General features: G+C 38.7%; 1 protein-coding gene across 1 annotated transcript; it reads left to right on the top strand.

Moving 5' to 3' along the window:
• The first annotated feature begins 380 nt into the window (after positions 1 to 380).
• CA4 (carbonic anhydrase 4) lies at positions 381 to 8182 on the top strand. Its single transcript, XM_029086431.1, has 8 exons — positions 381 to 468; positions 2043 to 2096; positions 2397 to 2567; positions 5058 to 5215; positions 5938 to 6030; positions 6301 to 6364; positions 6837 to 7000; positions 7994 to 8182. The coding sequence occupies exons 1-8, from the start codon at positions 381 to 383 to the stop codon at positions 8180 to 8182; spliced, it is 981 nt and encodes a 326-aa protein (XP_028942264.1).
• The last annotated feature ends 11891 nt before the right edge of the window (positions 8183 to 20073 follow it).

Below are 20073 nucleotides of genomic sequence, written 5' to 3'. Positions count from 1 at the left end.
CCAAAGAGTCTGAGACCAAGTCTTTGTAGGTAACTACCCTCTCATGCTGCATAGAGGATACCACCTTTAAACACTTGTGTTCAGGTTATTCTTGCAGTGCAGCATTTTTTCTCCTGAACGTTTGTGCATATGTAACTTGCAAAGAAAGATCGTTCCCAATCACAGGGTGCTGGGATTAAAGCATATCCTGACCACTGGGCTAGAGCAGTTGCCAAAAATATGTCTGCAGTCACTCATCCATGCCAATACTAACACATATCAAGCATTGTGAAGATTCACTTACCTGGTATTTGCTTGGCATTTATAGATTAAAATATTGATTAAGGCACTTGGTGACACTCTGTGCTTGGAACTTCTGGTTCTGCTGTTTCCCAGGGGCGATGGGCAATGGCTCAGCGCTGCTGGAGGTCTGGCCACTGTCTTGGGTACACAGACCTGAAAAAATGCAATCAGTTTTAGAAATGGCAGGTTCTAAAGCTAGGGTTTGTGTATGTTTAGAAGTGTGTCAAAAAACAAAACCTTGTCAAAATTGATTTTTATAATCACCAAATATTAATGGAACAACAATGTAGAAATCGCTACACTTCCTACAATACAAACTGTATTCTATTCAATGTTGTTTACTTTTCTTCTCAATATTACTAAACTACAAAGTGAGTCAACATTATTTATAGTTTTCAGCATAAATCTGTGTAAGAGGTGAAATAAAACAGTATCATTTTTTCAAAATAAAAATATTAATTGCCACAAGCTCATCCAAGTCTCCCTCTGATGTTACACCTAGCCACATTTAAATCAAGGTTCTACTTATAAATTCATCTAAATACTTAACAGATGAATGGTATTGCTATGCTACTGATAACAAAGATAAAGGTGTTCAAAGCAGTTATGAGCCTTCCAACTCACGTGTTATAAAAGACCACAAATTATGGTAATCAGAAATCTAATGACAGGACTTCCTCCATAAAAATCCCTAAAAATTGATTAGCTGTTTATTAAAGTGTCTATAATTTACTAATCATAGGCAAACAGAAACTATAGTACTAATCATTATTATAAGAAGTTTTGAATTGTTATTGATTAAATAGCCAAAGAGAACTATTCCTGTTAAAGCCCATTTAAACTTTATAACTGTCGTAAAAAGTCATTGAAGCATGCTGTGATAAACAAAATAGTCCTTACTTTCCTGACTAGATCAACACATGCTTATGTTAAATCAGCTCTCTTCCTCTGAATTTCATATTTCTTCTGAATATAAAAAAAATGATATTAAGATGTTCTACTGAAAAAGTTTTCAACCATCTGCTTGGAATCACAGCTGAGTTAGAACGAGGATTCTTCCTGCCTTTCGGGAAATGAGATCCTTCATTTCTTAAAATTCCTTATTGCACCAAGTAATCATTAAAACAGTTCCTGGAATGGACTGAGATAAGGCACCGTGCATAAGTCAATTTACAAGTATATGAAATGATGGCAAGTACAGAACTGATAAAAGGAAATCTATTTTAACACTACATGTATTCAGATGTGAAACACTTGCCTCAGGAAGTTGCTGAACCCAAAGTTTCAAAATCAAATTATTTAGCACTGCAACCCATCCAGAGTTGTAGTATTTCATGCTAGCACAGTTTCTGGAAGAAATATTAACAGGTGTAAACGGATTCATTCAAAACCAGGAGGAGATCTAAAGAGAGACAGAGCTACCTATTGCAGGATTTTTATGCTCTCTTCTGAATTAATTGGTATTAGAAGCCATCTAGATTTGCTGGATGGTATGCTCCACACTTTACAGCAGAAGCACTCACCCCTTACCAGCCACTCTTGTTTATATATTAAAAAAATGAAGCATCTTACTCTAATAAAAATGGGCAGACAAAACCAAATTGTCAAAACTGTGTGCCCAGTTATTGCTCTCTGAGGATCACAAGTTGTGAATCCATGTCACATCTGCTCTTTAGGGGAAAATTGGTACAGCTCTTCATCTGTCTAATTCTCAATATCCGATTTATCTTTCTTAATTATTTATTTTTATTTTTTTTTAGTTGGAGGTCACTGGTGCTATCAGTCACAGAAGCATGAAGAGCCAGACTGTAAAGGTATCACTAAACAATTTGTTTTTCCAATCACATTACTGTTTGGATTCCTCGGTTTTGCAAAGGGCCTCTTAATAGAAATAATGCAAAAATTTACACAACTGAGCATTTAATATTTTTAAAACTACAAGAAAAAAATATACTAAGAAAGATCCTGTATTAATTTCCAACATCCAAAGACCTTTTCTTCGAAGATGTCTCCAATTTCCCAAGCAAGAATAAATTTAATGTTGGGTGGTTTGGCTCTATTTATCAAGGATTTTCAGTCTACAGAAAAAATATATTTTCTTCATCCTTAAATAGATCCTCGACAATGGTATCAAACAGATGTCACCTGCAAAGGAAACAAACAGTCACCTATCAATATTGTCACCAAAAACGTCATTTATGACAAGAGCCTTAAGCCACTGAATTTTGAAGATTATGATGTGAAGGGGTCTTCGAAATGGATCCTAGAAAATAATGGACACACAGGCAAGTATTGCCAAATATGCTGTTATGGGATTTATTTGTGCCTTCATTTGGAACCAGCCATTCACTTCTTCCATGTCCTAGGCAAGATATCACTACTGCCACTTAGAAACAAGGAAACAAAAATAAGATAGCACCCCTATATGTCAGAAGCTAAACTTGAACCAAGGCTTTCTGGGAACTTTGTGGGAATTACCTAGTTTTTGGATTCTGGACACAGTCCCCGAGTATCTCAGCAGAAATTGGTTCTGTGCATGTGCAGAACAGAGCTCGAGATGTCTAGGGAACCTCTCAATCAAGCAATCTCTAGGACTAGGAGGCTGGTGGGTGTAGGGGTTTAGGACAACAGAGGGGTGTAACTTCTGCTGAATGCTCCTATACCCTTCATTTCTGGGCTTGCCCTTTCTGACCCTTGCTTCTGCACAAAGAAGAATTCTGCTGTAGAACATAAGCTGGGAAAGTCACTCAGCCAGTGGCTTGGAGCCATGTGTGTGTCTTACTAGTTGTTTAAATAATGAGCCAAAATCTTCTGAGATTTCCACCTGCTTTCTCTGCGTGCAGAAGTCATCTAATGCGAGGCTGTTGATCAGCTACTTACTGATTAAATAAACAGTGAATCAGTGAACAGCAAATCAGTAAACAGTGAATCAGTGAATAGTAATTTAACACTGTTTCACTTCCTCCTCTTCTCTTCACTAGAAGCAATACTAATGATGATGCTTCAACAATATTACGCTAAATTACGTTCACTTTAAAAATAAATCTCTTGTCCTTATTTTTAAAATAATCTGTAGTTGTTCTTAAAATCTTAGGTAGATTGTTTTAACTGCCAAATCCCCAAAGTGGGAAGTTGCCAGTGGCAAATATTTTCCTCACTTAAAATGGAAAGGTAGGGAGGTGGACAGCTGGGTACACTTTCACAACCAGAGATCCCAATTTAAAAGATCAGCATTTGGACAGACCAAAAGAAAACGATGTTTTGACTTTTCACTAGTATATGGGTTAATGACTTTCCCATTACAGAATTATATTCTAGAATCTTCATATTACAGTTGCTGTGCATAGAAATATATTTTATACAAAAATTAATATTCATAAGGATTGGTCAGAACGCTCATCTTTCCCAGCCATGCAAAAGGATTAGGTTTTTAATCTGGCCTTTTACAATTTCTTCCTTCTGAGGGCAACTAATTCCTGTGCTACAATGAGTACAACACTGGAACAGCTATTGCTTAAATTACAGCTGCAATTAGAAGCTCTACATAAGATAAGACTAAAATTATGTTCGACGATGTGCAGATAGCAAAGGTCAGTGTCTCAAAGGTCCTACAATCTAGATAAAAAAAGCCAATGAAGATATGTTACTCATCCATTTACAGATAAAAAAAGCAAAGTAACCAAATGATTCACGCAAGCTTCCAGTTCATTTGGAATTCAGAACAAAAATTAAACCTCTGGGGCTTCAAACCAGGTCTAAACAATCTTTCCTATGGAAAGTAAAGTGCTGTGCTCAACGCAGAGGTCTCAATAAGTAAATTTTAAAAATACACCCCAAATGTCTCAAGCACAGGAAGTGACGGTGATTTACAGCCAGATAAACACCTCCTAAGAAAATGCTGATTTATTGGTAACAACAGATCAAGCATCACGTTAAATAGATATAATAACTTAGTCACCTAGGCTTAAATTGCAACACTACTCTAAATTAAAACAGAGTATCTTTAAACCCTGCCTAAAACAAATGTGACAGTGCAGAAAGTAGGAGATAAAAACAGTGCTTAAAAACCAAATAAACTGCGATCAAGTTTACTTTTAAGAATACTTTGACAGAGGGTGTTCTAGACAAAAAATGAAGGAATATAGGGTCTTTTGAAAGTAGCTCTGACTCCTGGGGTTACAATAGCAGTAAACAAATCCCTAAAAATCCCTTTAGTGCAACTAAGGAAAGACCTTATTACTCCGTTTTCTTCAAAATATAATTAACTGATGATACTCCAAAGGATATTATCAATGGATGCCATAAAAGTCTATAAAACCCTTACCCCAGAACAGTCCAAAGTAGCACTCTATCCTTTTTATTGTATTTTATCTTATTTAATTTATTGTTATATTCAACTGAAGTAATGGGTAGCTCAGCTCTCCAACAAGAGGGGCTCTACACAAATCATTCAAGTTCACAGAGCAAATCCAAGTTAGAAATGGAACAGAAGCTCCAAGAGCTGTGCCATACAGGGATGCCCAAATGCCGTTCCATATTACTGGGAAGAGGGCTATGATAGTTCTCCCTTTCATCTCAAAATATTTTCAGCTAGCATTTTGTAAGAGTTCAACTTCTGCAGAGCTTTTGGAACACTCGGTATATGAAAAGCCAAGCCAGAACTTTAGGATAAATTTGAATCTCAAGAACATGCATCTCTCTACTCTCAGATACTATTAATTTATCATCTGATTTTTAATTTTTTTTTTTTTTTTTAACTTATTTGCTTTGCCCAGTTAAAGTAACATTAAGCACATCCCCTAAAATTGGAGGCGGAGGTCTGAGAAGAAAATACAAGGCGATAGAATTTCATTTGCACTGGGGAGTCCAAGGAGTGCAGCAATACCTTCCTGGGTCAGAGCACAGCATAGATGGAGAAAAACAAGCCATGGAGGTAGGTGAGACTGTTTGTGGATTATGGTTTTTACTCAAGAACTCTGGCTTTTTAAGATACCGTTGCACAAAAACTATTGGCTAGTTCTCATATGAAATCTCAACAGTGGAAATAAAGAACTCAGGACACATTCCTCACTAACCAGAACACGCAGGAAAACACACTAGTTTTGCACAGCAAAAGCACAGGTCAGACAACAAATCTGGAATTATACAGCTTTTTGGGAGGAGAAACATTTCAATGTCTATACAGATTATATATTAATTTGTGGGACTGCAACCATGAATCGACCTATGCAAGTGAAAAAAAATACTATTTTCAAGGCAAGACAAGTTGCCAGTGCTGATACACATGGATTGGTAGAAGGAAACCACCCCCTTTCAAACCATGACGTAAAAATCTGCCTGTTCCACTGCACAGGCTGAAATCTAAGGGCTGCAGCAGTCCACAGAGCACCTCACCTTCTGCTACACACGGCGAGGGGAAGATGTATGAATTGAGACTGATTTTGATGAATAAAATTTCAAATTATAGTCTACTTATCGTATAGTGCCTGCCTCAGGTCAAGGGCCTTGAGCTGTCTGTCCATCCCCAGCCCATGAACAACAATGCAGCTCTGGCCCTGCTGCAGTGTAGGTGCAGAGAAGCAGCCCAGCTGCGCTTACAATGACAAACTGTAAAGGAAAATGAACAAACAATTGGCCTTGACTCCTGTGTTACAGCTTCATGTCGTCCACATAAGAGAAGACGTTTCGGATATAACAGAAGCGAAGAAAAATGCAGATGGTGTGGCTGTGTTGGCATTCTTTATCAAGGTAGGTAGGCAAATTTTTAATTGCCCATCTGAAATCTCCCAGTAATTTGGCTGAGTGATCCATTATTTTAATGTTACAATAGCCCAAGACCTAAGCCTCCCCATCTTCTGCAGGCATTCAGTGCCAGTGCTTGGTTCCTTTATCCTTTTCTATATTCTGCTTGCTGTTACCTTTTAGCCTTGTGGTTCTTTTCTGTTTAATTCACAATCAATTAAAAGCAACCAGTTGTTGAGAAATGCATGATTTTGAATCGAAATATTTCAATTTCAGGTTGAAGAAGAAAATAAAAACTATGCAACTCTAATAAATGAATTAGATAATATTAAATACAAAGGTAAGACACTTGTGTTGGTCAAAATGTAATACGTATTTCTTTCAAGCACATAGACTGCCAGGTAATTCATGGTCCAATCCTGTTCTAATTGTAGTAGATTGTTACTTGAAAGTCAAAGCCAAAAGACAGAGGTTAGTTTTTCAAGCACTCAGAGCATCACAGGTAGGAGAAAAATCTAGTTCTCCATATTTCCAGTAAAGAAACCCCCCAGAACCAGAATGAGTCTTCCTGCTTCTGCAGGAGGAAGCAAAGTGAGAAGAAAAACATGCAGAGCGTTAACACCAGAGGCACATCTGACTTGTGCTCTGTTGGACCCTGTGGTTGGCAGTCAGAGATGTCACAAGCCACACAGAGCGGCTGTCCCGGTCGGTATGGGAAGTGTGGGTGGGGATGAGGCTTTGCACAGAGCAAAGGACAAATTGAGGACAAATGTGAACAAGTTACAACAAATATTTCCACATGGTTTGTCTAGGGGAAAGAGCACAGATAGAGCCTTTGCCACTGAGTTCTCTACTCCCACCTGAAGAAGACCTTGGAAGGTACTATCGGTATGAGGGCTCCCTCACCACCCCCGACTGCCACGAGGGTGTCATCTGGACAATATTTGAGAAGCCAATTGAACTCAGTATTTCTCAGGTAAGTCACAGAGGGACAGCCTGAAAGGTCTGCTTACTGTTATCTCAGCCCTCTGACCACCTGCTCAGTCCCACGACTTAACAAAGACTTGTTCACTGCTGTGTTCCTGTGACGAACACACGCACGCTCAGCATTAGCCTGAACAGAGTCCCTAGTGCCAGTTTTTCAACCCTATTAAATCATCTCTCAAAAAATGGCAGGAAAAGGGAAGGAAGGGGAAATGATGATGTGAAAAGAAAGCCAAGTAAACCCACAGGTAAACACCTAGCTTCCCCTAAGATTTCACTGCTTTTTTTCCTATTATCCTAAGTATCAGGATACCAACTTTAAGCAAGCCATTTGTGTCCTATAGAGAGGAATAGGACACTGAGTCACGACTGCCTCGAAAATACAGATTGTTCAGCTGATAAGGTACATGATTAAAAAGTTCAGATGTCCTGGAGTGGACTTTCAGCAATACTACCAGCCAGCACAGCCTGGCCAGGACCCAGCATCTGTATTTTAGTTCCTTACCTGCAGTGTACTCATGACGACTTCAGTCCCAGGGCAATGCTCAGCCACGCACACGTCAGCATAGCACAGCACACAAGAGTGAGCATCTGCTTGCTCTGGGTAAGCTTCTTGCTGAAAAAGTTACAAATTTGAAGTGAAAAAAGAAATCCTAGTCCTCTTAATTTGTGTCACTGTGACGTGATGGACAAGGACAGAACTGTGTGCGCCAAGAGGACTGGTGTAAGCAGGTCATTGAGCTGGACGAAGCATTTGGTTGACACAGAAAGGAAGTCCCCATGATTTCTCAGGCTAAAAGAAGTCATCTGTTGGTGACCTCTGGCAGTAGCCTCCATCACATTATTTCCTGCAAAGTTTAATGCATCCATACAGTTGAAAACAATGCCACAAAGTAAGGCACTGCAGACTTATAATGTCACAATTTCCAGTGTTCTATGGGAAAATGATTTAATGATCTATTTTTTTTTTCTTCAATGTCTGCAGATTTCTCAATTTTCAACAGTCCACTTTGATGGGAAGAACTCAACTAACATGGTTGAAAATTTCCGACCTGTTCAGTTTCTGAACGAACGGAAGGTGTACTGGTCCAGTGCCAGCATCCTCCTGCCTACTGCTCAGTTTTTAGTGTTGGTCCTGATGCTCACGTACATCCTGAGTTCTCTTTTCCAATGAACACTTCTCACCTCATCCAAGGTTCTGGGCTTTTTGGAGGGGTTTATTTTTGTTGCTGTTGTTGGTTCTTTGTATCAAGTAGTCTCTCTAACTACCAACTCATGAATCATATCTCAGTAGAGAATTTAACTTTGTCCTCCTCCAGACACTAACTAAAGACTTCTGATGCTGCTCTTATATAAAATGAAACCCACTGCACTAAATCACAAGCATTCAAAGGAACTGTAAGATAAAGGTATGAAGATTCAAATAAAAAAAAAAAAAAAAAAACCAAAACAACAACACTTAAGGAAAACATTAGGATAGATAATCTGCAAGCCTGTAGTTTTAACACAACACTGAAAGGACACTCTACAAGCTACACAGACAACCTTCAAGAGGAATCTGTTCTTAAGTGCCTATGAAGGGTTTTGTTTGGAGTATGTTTACATTCAACACCACAAATCAGGAAGACAGCAACACGTGGAGTAATTCTTATCATCCCTACATTGTCCTGCATGAAGGTACAACACAAAGCAAAGAAAAAATGCTCACACACAATTGAGCAACATCTGAGTCTCCTATCTAGTGAAGGGTATGTGACAAATTTGATCTGTACTAACACAATTTCCCCCCGCTTCTTCCTTCTGAATATCTGAAGTTAATTTTTAGATGAGGATACTGGATTCCTTTCATCTAATCTACTGATTCTGGATCTCAGGTTTCTCAATTAAGCCTATTTATTTGTCCTAGTACAGAATCCTACTCCGGGATGCCTGGGGCCAATACGATGTGCTAGAAAGAAAAAGTGAAGCTCAACCACATATACCGGTTGCACATCTGTGGAAATTCCCTCTCTTTGGAGGGCTGCATTTGCAGCATGAGACTTTGGTGATCCTTTACAGTTTTCACTTGCCTAATAAAACGCAACAGCTCAAGAAATGTCTCTTTCCAGTGTCACATTTTAGAAGCTTTTATATTTTAGTTTGAACATTTCAGTATGAACGTTTCCCTATGAATTTCCCCCTCCCTTTATTTTTGTATAACAACATTACTGTAAAATATTCACATATGGTTAGGATTCATAGTTTTTAAGAAGATTGCCATTTGAACTGATTTCTTCAGATCTTACCCAATTACTTACAGAAAAGCTCAATATATTGGGAAATGGGATTTTCTTATATTATTATTCCAGTTCTCTCTCTGAAGACACACATAACAGTTTTCTTCAGCTATTGCCACATAACATCACGGCTTCTTTTAGAATTTTAGATTTTGGCCACACCAAAATAGGATTTCATATTAACAGACTTGTATTTTTTTCTTTAGGGCAATGTTTGCAGAGATTACTTTGTGCTGCAGATTTCAGGAAAATCATAGCAGTGAGACTAACCACAGCAACCAAAAGATAAAAAAGCAGGGTGAAAAATTATTTTCATATTTAACAATCAATAATATAAGCTTTAAAAAAATGGAAATTCACCTTTTTACGTTTAGAGGAATGATTAAGACTTCAACTGCATTTTTACCTAACTGCAAAACTTTTGAGAAGCAAACATAAATGAAAGATTAAAGTTGAAGAGAGACCTGTATTTTCATTGCCTTGAGTTTTTATTTCTTTCATCCTTGCTGAAGGAGATCTACACAATACTCATTCAGAAAGGGAATGTGACATTTTCTCCTTATTTTCTTCCCAACAGTTAGGGGTGGATTTGCATTTTGGAGGGGGGGAGGGAAGGGAGGGATTTATAGTACACTGGGGTATTTCTGATGTCAGTAGGCTTCAGGAGATTTTACTTCACATGGGTCATGGGTATTATCTGCACATAGCAAAACTGCTTTGAGTACAGCACCTTGCTCAGCAGAGCTGGTGCACATCCCTAGCCCATCAGGTAGGGGACTGGCAAAATTCTGAGAATGAAGGAAAGGGTACCATGGAGTTACCACATATAACTTCATTGCTGTGCAAACACTTGGCTAGTTAGTTAACCAGAATAAACAGCTGCGTACTTACCCATCTGTTGAACATCTCTGTGTCAGCTATGTTCACCACACCCCTCAACATCCCACAAGTAGAGTGCTTCAGGAAATTATGAGGAAAGATGTTCTGTTTTCAGGCTGTTCTAAAAGATGTGATAAATGGAAATATTCTGAAAAGCTCACATTTTATTGCTCTTTCAAGATTCACAACCAACACGATAAACAGCACAATCACTTAAAAAAAAATCTCATAGGCCTGGGAGCTCCTGCTTTAAAGACCTTTAAACACTCCTCAGGATGCCTCCACTGAGAACAATGCCTTTTGCACTAAAAAAGCCCCCTGCATCTGCTGGGCGGGTGTGTAAAAGCCCACCATCCCTCTCCGTTCCGATTATTAATGAAATTCATGAAGTGATCCCCATTTCATAGGCAGCTCTCTTAAGGAGGAGTGCAAGAAACTATGGAGGATTTGAGTCTACTATTCATGGGGGCAACTGCTCACCAGGTTGTGCCTCAGTCTACCACGTGGATAGAGAGAAGCATTTCCAGCATTTAGTTACAATGAGGGAAGATATTACTTACTAAGAAATATATTAAAACATAGTTAAAAGGAAGAAATAAAAAAATCTGATGAAAATATGGTTAGCCCTCTGTAAGCACTCTTTTGCACAAACCTCAGCATGAATAAAATCTAAATAGACAAATATGACCATTTTTACTGAGTGAATCTGAATTTTATACCAGTGAAGAAAAGGGAAATGTTACAATCTGCATCTGTGTCAGTGCTCTAGTTCAATTTGTTCTTGTCAGAGATACCTCCTTGCAACCAGACAGACACATTCTGGTGCAGGATGTGAGAATTACAGGACAAGTATTAATGCAGTAAATCAATACAAATCTACAGCAAAGGCTATTCAATTAAAAAAAACAGGAAAAGACAGGAAGGCTTGAAGTGGGACATTAGGTTTTCTTTTGTGAAGGCAGTTATGGAAAAGTAATTTGCTGTTCCACAGGTAGCTTCAGGCACTAATTTTCAAGAATTTTGTCTATGCAACATTTGGTATGAAACTTCCTATATTGCAAAGACACTAGGAAACAACAGTAACTCCTAAAGAACAAATAGCCAAGCTGTGGTAATACAGGAAAGGGTGGGGGAAAGCAACAGGGGTATTTAGAAAGACCCAGAATGAATTGTATTTTCCCACGTACAGAAAAGCTAACACAGAACTTCACTAATACATTTCACATGTGTTGGAGCCAGAGTTGAAGACCGCTTAGCTTCTGTGACTGAAAACTGGAGTACTATAGAAAATGAATCAATACTGGAAACTAAAATTCACTAGAGATGTATATTTCAAGTTTCACACAAAAAAGACCAGCAGAGGCTTTGTCAGCCTGAATCAAGTCAGAGGTAGGCTAGCATTTGGATTGCAGACCTATGAACTGATCATGTTCAAAAGTGCAAAGACCAAAACATTTTGGGAGATTATCAAAGTTTGGATGTAACTTTGCTTGTGAGAACTCTGTCCTTTGGAAGCAGCTTGCATTCCGGTTTAGGGTTTGCCTGTACCAGGTGTCGTGGTGGAGTCCATTCACCATAAGGCTGAACAGCAACTAGGGACTCCCCAGACTTCAGGAGGTCCTCCCCATTTCTCAAAATATACCAAGATGAGATTACATGGTGTTGTATAATGATACAAAAAGCTGTCCTTTCCCGGTTTGGGATCAGACCTTGATTTGAGTGCAAGCCTTCAGAGGGCTGTGAGGTGAAGGAGCAGATCTGCCATATGAACAGACCCAGCTTCACTCCGATCACAGTTATCTGACAACTGGCGGGGTAGCAGGAGGAGACAACAGGAGGGGTAGGCATAAAAAAATTCCTAATACAATATGTTTTCAGCAAAACAGTTTCTCAGGAAGCAGAAAGACAAGGAAACCTAGCCATTAGTCACAAGAACTATATTTACATTATCCACAAAGAATTTTCAGCTTCCCAGCTTCATTGTATGGTCGGCTCCTTCTGTTGACAAACACGAGCTCAAAATGCACTTTTCATCTGTACAGAATTAGTTTCCCATGATCGCTTGGAAAAAAGCATAAAGCTGTTTGCTTTTGCCTTTCCTACCTTGCCCATCCAGAACTGGATTCGACAGGGAAGACAGCATTTGCCAGCACAGCCAGCAGCTTTCCTGTTAAACAGATGTCATATAGCAAATCCATGTAAAACATCCCTCCATCCATCTGTAATCAAAAGGATACAGAGAAGCCTACCTGGTTTCCCAGGCTGGTTTTGAAGTCTAATAAATGTGTTAGCATCAGGTGCAACGTTAACCACCTCCGATCGAGACATGGGGAGGCCCATCGCCTATCACTGTACCTTGCACAGGAGATAATGTTTCACCACAAAAATGGTTACACTTGGAGATGTGAAGCTCTTTTCAAGAGAGTTAAAAGTGGATGTGGTGATTTTCTTCCAATAAGCACTACAAATGATGTGAGATTTAAAGACGTGTCAGTGACAGAAAAAAATGTCATGGTAGCTCTATAGGCCACTGTGGAAAATGTTTCATACATGCAGTTTTCATTATGAAGTTTAAATGTATTTCCTAAAAATAATCTGCTGTTTGGGGCTTTTGGTATCAGAAATAAATCCATATGCACCCATAAAACCTGATTATAATTAGTCATACAAGTAAAACTGTAAGTGTAATTAACTACAGTAATTAATTGAAATGCCTTTGAACATTATTTCCCTTCCTGCAGTTAAATGCAATTTGCATTTAAAATTTTATTATAAAAGGTATAAAATTTTAATAAATTTGGGTTGTTTTATTATATTTTACCTATTGGTATCTTCTGAAATAATTTAGACATCTAGTACTCAAGGTCAGTTCTGAAAAACAAAAAAGATCCAAACAGCTGACACTATCTTAACTATGGGTTTTGTTCTCTTATAATCTATCTCCTCCTAGCTGAACTTTTCCACACCCTTTCTTTTTATCATATCACGCCCTCACAAAAACACATTAGTTTCCATCAACTAAAATTACCTTCATAATGTCAACACTCATTTACTTCCCACATTACTAAGACTATTCGTTGTTCCCAGCACGTAGGAGAAAGATCTTGATTGATTAATTTCCAGATACGTGTGGTTATGGAGAATTTATGAGAGAGAAAGGAAGGCAGAAGTTCTACATTTTGCTGATTGTGTTGATATTGACATCAAACTCTAAATAAATCATAGTAATTTTCTCTCAAGAATGCCCTATCTTTGAAAACCTAGAATCCCTTGAGTTTGTTGTACATGAAACTCTCAGCATTACAGAAATGCTTTCTTATACGCAGTAAGACATCATGTTTTATGTCCTGGAACCCAAGAGTCACTGCTTAACCCATGAATAATCCTGGGAGAAAAACAGTAAGCTCCCTAAGGTAAAGGAAAGCTTCTGCTTAAAAGAATAGGATACAGATACAGAGTCAACTGTTGAGGTGTGGCTGTTCCTCCAGCCCCTTCAGCTGAAATTCAGTGCAACTGATGCCTACTTGGCTTTCTGTGCAGTACTTCATTCCAAACACATATAAATAAAAGGGAGGATTCACCATTAATTTCCATATCCTCTGAGAATTTCAGCACTCAAAATCATTGATATAGTCCAAATATTTTTGGAACCGGGTGGTGGGACAGTCCCACTCCAAGGAGCGTCCCTGTATACAGAGAGCTGAGATGAAGTCTACGAAGCAGATTGTAAGCAGAAAAACTGCCAAAGCTCCATTTACTTCAATGGTTTTACAATAATTTGATTGGCAGAGAACATGGTGTCTTATCAAACACTGCAAAAAAGACTCCAGTGTCACTCATACCAAAAAAAACCAACCCCAACCCTGAAATGGGTTTCTATTGTCCTGGTTGTTAATATTGCAGTGCCAGAGCACAAATGGGAAGCTCAGGTTTACGATCCCAGCCATGAATGTACATGTTACAGAACAAGATTGATTTATTTTAAAAAACAGCTATTAAAGCTCATAAAACACAAACATTTAAAAAGGCAGCGCAATTTCTACTGCAGCCATTGGAATGCTTTGAGATGGTGACAGAGAATAGCTGGTAGGACAACAGGGAATCCACAGTTCACAATTTACAAATGCCTCATATAAAGCTTATTAAAAAGAAAAATCACACTTGACTGTTTCTCAGCAAGTACCGAATGACCTCAGTAACAGATTCAGCCTCAAGAAAGAGACATCAGTTTGGTGAAACCTAGAGGCTTGTTTTGCTAACACAAGGCAACACTTACAGGAAGTTCATAAAAGGGCTGTGCAACAGAAGTTTACACAGGAACAACTCTGACAGTTAAAATTAATTTACAAAAGAAAAAGAACACACAGAATAAACTATAATAACTAGAATTAACTCTTCCAATAGCTCATTTCCCCCCCCCTTTGACTGAGACTTATATGGCTAAGTAAGTCTTAACTTCTCCAGAAAATAGAGCTGCCTAGAGTTTTCAACTTTCTAGCTAAACAGACTAAATAGACTTTTCAAAAAAATCATGAAGACTGAGATAAGGGTAAAAAGCCCCTAACGTGAGAAAGTAAAAGTTTACTTTACAAACGTTATTTTGCAACAGTTGCCCCCAGCAGAGCCTATAGAAGCGACAGTGTAACTTGCTTCTCCATTTAGAAAACCAGGAAGAACAGTACCACAATAAAATCTGCCAATCGCATGGTCAGTGCTAATAAAAACTTCAGTATCAGTACCTGCTTCGCTGTAACTTACTGCCAAGTTCCTGTCAAGAAAGTTGAAATGGAATAATTAACACATCCTGTGCCCTCATTATGGAGCATTCAATTATCCCAGGATACCTCATGGCAAATAGATCATTTTCAACACAACACACCGTGCCACGCTCTCTGCACTGCACACTGCGAAAGCCTGGCCAGCAGCAATCTGCTTTTCTGCACATGATCCTAATCGTGGGCTTTTCTTTGTTTTTCTTGTCTTCAAACAGACCTGGAAGGGAATTTAAGAAAAGACAGTGCTGTCCTATGAATGCTCTTACCACTGCTGGGTTACAATTTGTATTTAGTATTTTTTATAAGCAGCTCCTTGCAGCATATTCTCGATTGACAGGGTGGAAAAACCTTCAAATAGTACAAGTGATCCACCCAGAACATACTCAGTTTTTAGTATTCCAATTATTTGGGGGATCTAAGCAGTAAAATTACTGGGAAATATTTAGTACAGCTTGCAAGGAACTGTCAACATAAGTCAGTTCAGCTAAGGTGGGTGTTCTCCATTAAAAGTAGTTGTGGTAAAGGCAGCTGTAAGCAGGTTGTAAATTGTGTAGGTTGTTCTCTAGCTGACAGACTGGAGCAGCCAGCCAAAACAAATCTGGCCCCTCTCTGCAAGTATTCTTCCTCAAATACCTTCCTGTAGAGTAATCTTTTATTTTAAGCAAAATACATAAACAAAAGAAAATAATGTCAGTGTTTTACTATTGTACACATGAATCCAAAATATCCATTATAATCATCACCAAAATAAATTATTGTACCGGTTTGAAGTGGTGGGAAACCAGTTTTCCTTTCATTCAGAAGAACATTTTATCATAAGATATTCCTCTCGGATAATATACAACTTCATGGATTCAGATAAAAGTTGTCATATATTTTTTCACATCAAGGCTATGTACATTAAATTTAGTACTGTGGGAAACAGAAAAAGAGCCTGATGAAAATCTTACATGAGCATTTTTATGCAAGAGAAATGAGCAATGCCATTTCCAAGGGCTCTTGCAAGAACCCTTAAAATTCTGAAAACAAAATAGCAGATATTTGTGCAAAGAGTCTGTTTTCATATTTGAATCACTGTGGCCTTTCTTCAAGCTAGTAACTCTGTGCTGAATTTCTTCAGTAAGCAGTTTACAGCTGAATTGTAAGACAGAGAACCCAGCTAAGAAAACACTCCCCTGTCCCCCTTTTTCCTCTTCTTTTTTTAACCACAGAGCAAAGAAAAAGAAGTTTTGTTTAATAGACTGGAGCGATCTGAAAAATCAGAGCTCAGGTTGCGTATGTGTCAGCTTTTCCATCGCTGATACTGTCTCCTTCAGCTATTCTGCATTTATTTTTAAAAGGTCATTAAGCAAGATACAAAAGGTGAAGTGCAATGTTACAGATTTATAACCTGCCTGAGCACTTGTTAGACAAAGGGTCAGTACTGCCTTGAACACAAAAGCTTAGGTAAAGTAGGCGTCTGCTTTCTACCCTGGCACATCAAAGCCCAGCAGTTAAAGGAAGCAAGACCATCTAAGGGTGAAATATATTGGGAGGGGATATTCACATCTGTGTTCTATCCCTTAATCAACTCTGAATATTTTTTTTTATTTATTTATTTGAACTCTACCCTTCTTCACACTCATCTTTTGCTGTATTAGGCTGCCTGCCACGCACATGAAAGAGAAGGCAACTTTAGACTATAGCTAGCATTTTTGCCCCAGTTAACTCAAGTAGGTTAAACAAGAGTCTAAGCTTCTTATCCCTACAGATTTTGTGCTAAAAGCAAATCAATCTTCAGGTCACTCTTAATTCTTACTACTTTAAACTGCTGTTAGTTTGCCTCGTGTCTTGTTAAGCAGTCAAACCTCTGAATTATGGTAAAAGCAAGATTTAATTACTTATTTGAGTCATTATTTGAAAAATATCATATACGCTGAAGGTAATAATATTCTATCTTATATTTCATTCCCAATCATTAAAAGAAATATAATTAGAGGGAAAGGTAAGAAGTTTACACACCCAGCACAACATCTTTGTTCACATCTCATGGTCAAATTGGTCCTCTGATATGCTGCCAAATTTTTATCAAAAAGCTTCCACTAAAATTCTCTTTGTTACATGTTAAATACTAGGGCTGCCTAGGCTCAAAGAGGCTGTGGGTCCAAAGATTTATTCCCTTGCGTATGTCTTTTAAACAGGAACATTTTTATAATCAAAACTGAAGATAAAAAGGCAAGACCACATGGCAAGCAAACATTTACAATTCACTTGCTTGTGAGCAAGGTCATAAACATGAGCGTGTGTTAATGGTCAATGTGCATCATCTGGGTCTTCCTGTGAGGAATCCTTTCCTGCCCCTTGAAGAAGCAGGCTGATACCATGTGAATGGTTTTGACTGAAAAGCCTCCAAAGGGGTTTTATTCCATATCAAAAGGAAAAAACATCTAACAAAAATTAATCTTGCTTTTCTGTTTGCTGGTGGATCACAAAAGACAGACTCCAGCATCTAGATGTAGCATTGACTCATGATTTAAATTGCTGCATGAATATTTGAACAGCAGAGCTTAAAAATTCAGTCAGTTCTACCCTTGTGAGTTTGGAAATAAGTTCAAATCAGAGCAGAATTCAGGCTGGAAGGGCTCCTCAGTAGACTCTATGCTCAGATCAGGGTTGGCATGCAGTCAGACCAGGCAGATGAGGGTTTTGTCCAGGTGGTTCTTGGAAACCTCCAGGGACAGAAATTCAGAGCAGCTCTGGCAGCCTGTCCCGCTGCTGCACTGCCCTCCTGGTGAACAACTTTCTCCTCACATCAAGGCAGAACTGCTCTCACTTAAATTTCTGTCTATTGTCCCCATCCTCCTGCCTAGCACCACCGAAAAGGCTGGTGGCATCTTTGCAGTTACCTCCCTGACTGCCTTGGCCCCGAGTCAAATCTCATCTAGGTGATCCTGCTCCGGCAGGGGGATTGGACTACATGATTTTTCGAGGTCCCTTCCAATCCCTGACATTCTGTGATTCTGTGAGTGGGCTTGGGGAAGCAGTGGTTGTACTCTAGATGTGGCCTGATGAGTGCTGAGCAGAGGGATAATCACTTCCCTCAATCTACTGGCTCGGCTTCTGCTAACAAGGCTCCAAGTGCTCTTCTCCTTCCTTGCTGGCAGGACATGCTGCTGGCTCCTGCCGAGTTTACTGTCCTAACCTTTAGTTTGGACAGCACTGCATCAGTATATGTTCATCCAATCTCCATTGCTGAGCTCTTCCTCCCTGCTCTGCCTTGGGCAAGCCTTCATGCACCCATCCTGTACACTTTGTTCTCCCTGTGGTTCGCTCCTGTGTGACACTGGCACCAAGCGCGGTACGCGGGGACAATTGTCATAACGCCAACAGAGCGCTTCGGAGGAGGGATCTGTCTAACAATGTAAGGGCCAGATCTCTGTAATCACATTGTTCCTTTCATTGTCTTGTTACTCCAAACATCGTAATACAAACATCTTTTGTAAGGTTTTCTTAATTTGCCACTGGTGGTGTTGGATCCTGTTTCTGGCTCTGAAGCCGTAGCTTTTTTTTGTTATTATGCAGTTCTTAACTAACATGCACTCATCAGTTTTCCTGCAGTTTCTCATTGGGAGGCCAAGGTGGTTTTTTTCATAATGCATATAAATATTTTCTCCATCAAAATGCTGCATGAAGTGAAGGAACAATTTTTAACCTGCAAACCATCTCAGCCATCATATGCTAAACATAAAAACGTGCTTTCTATCTCATATTTCAGCAAATTTTAAGCAAGATTACCCATGTACCCAGAGCTACCTGGCCAAACTTCTCTCTGATGTTAAGACTGAGTTAAGCCTGTTGCCTCAAACAATTTCTTTGATTCCAAACATAGCCAGCACATAATCCATCACCTTTCCAATTTATTTGTCAGTCTCATTCCTTTCTTCTACCTCAGTTTGACCAAAAAACCCTGAAATGGATGGCGTAAAGATAATATAAGTTACAAGATAATTTGAGAAAATAAAAAGCTATAGAAGAGTCAGTAAGAAGATAGGTATTTGCAGACAAGATCTGAAAGTCTAGATAAGATGACCTGGCTGTTACAGAATACTGACAAACCAAAGTAAAAAGAAGGTATTTCATAAAAGAAAATATCTTAATTTATTTAATTTTTTTATTATTTTTTTTTTAAATCAACTGTACCTGGAAGCATTAAGGTATATTCAAATTCAGTGAAGACACTGCTTTGAGCAGAAGATTGGGCTGGATCAACTCTTGAAGTTCCTTCCAACCTGAATTATTTTAGGATTCAATAGTTTTGTGCAAAATTATACATCATGCTATTATTTAATTTGTATTAAGTCTGTGTAACACTCTGTGGAAAAGGCATATAGTATAAAACAAGCCTGATCCCTTCTGTTTGAGTACAAGGGAAATGTACCTTTTTCTTCCACCAGAGAAAATGGAACCTGCCTTGGTAAGGCCCCAAGAGCTCCTCAGGCTTCCCAACTTCTGGAAAAGGGAGAAGGACATTACTTTAACACATTACACAGAACTGAGAAACAACCTAATGAGAAATGTTGAGAGCAGTTTGGATATTCTGTTTCCAAAAATCAGGAAAACACAGTCTTCATACCCAAGAGCTCTATGAGTGCATTCGTACTTTGCACCCAATAAAAATCTAATGCTGCAAAAAATTTCAGCAGTACATAAGATAAATAATATTGCTTAATCGAGCACAAAGAGTCCTATATTTTCAGAGATCAGACAAACAATTTAACAAAGGCTGTGAAGTATCTGCTGCTATACTTATTTTTTCGCTGGGGACGGAACTACATGAAGTCTGATAAACAAAAGCAGCATGCAGCCCACCTAGGGACATCTGTTTGCTCTGCAGTCATGATTTTCAAATAGTGCTAAAAGTTAGAAGACAAGGTTCAGTAAGTCAGGTAACACGAGGCAGGAGATTCAGCTGCCTCAGCTCTGTTCTTATTTTATTTTGACAAGAGACATGAATGGCTAGAACCAGCACTGAGGTGATGTTTTAGAGTTAAAGACTGAGGAGAACATCAAAATCCAAGAGTTTTCAAGAACTGCTGTTAGGTATCACACAGGGCTACTAGCTGGAAAAAATACACACCGTTCTTTGAAATTGTGTG

The sequence above is a fragment of the Antrostomus carolinensis genome, unplaced genomic scaffold (genome assembly GCF_000700745.2).
Source record: "Antrostomus carolinensis isolate BGI_N321 unplaced genomic scaffold, ASM70074v2 scaffold12220, whole genome shotgun sequence".
NCBI classification, from domain to species: Eukaryota; Metazoa; Chordata; class Aves; order Caprimulgiformes; family Caprimulgidae; genus Antrostomus; species Antrostomus carolinensis.
Note: the sequence above shows the minus strand (reverse complement) of the source record. Positions and strands in the feature narration are given on the sequence as shown.

Excerpts from the sequence above, each read along its gene's own strand:
- CA4 (XM_029086431.1), top strand. The coding sequence starts at position 381 with ATGGGCAATGGCTCAGCGCTGCTGGAGGTCTGGCCACTGTCTTGGGTA. Across the intron at positions 6,365-6,836 it reads AGATAATATTAAATACAAAG|GGGAAAGAGCACAGATAGAG; the intron begins GTAAGACACTTG and ends TGGTTTGTCTAG. Across the intron at positions 7,001-7,993 it reads TTGAACTCAGTATTTCTCAG|ATTTCTCAATTTTCAACAGT; the intron begins GTAAGTCACAGA and ends CAATGTCTGCAG.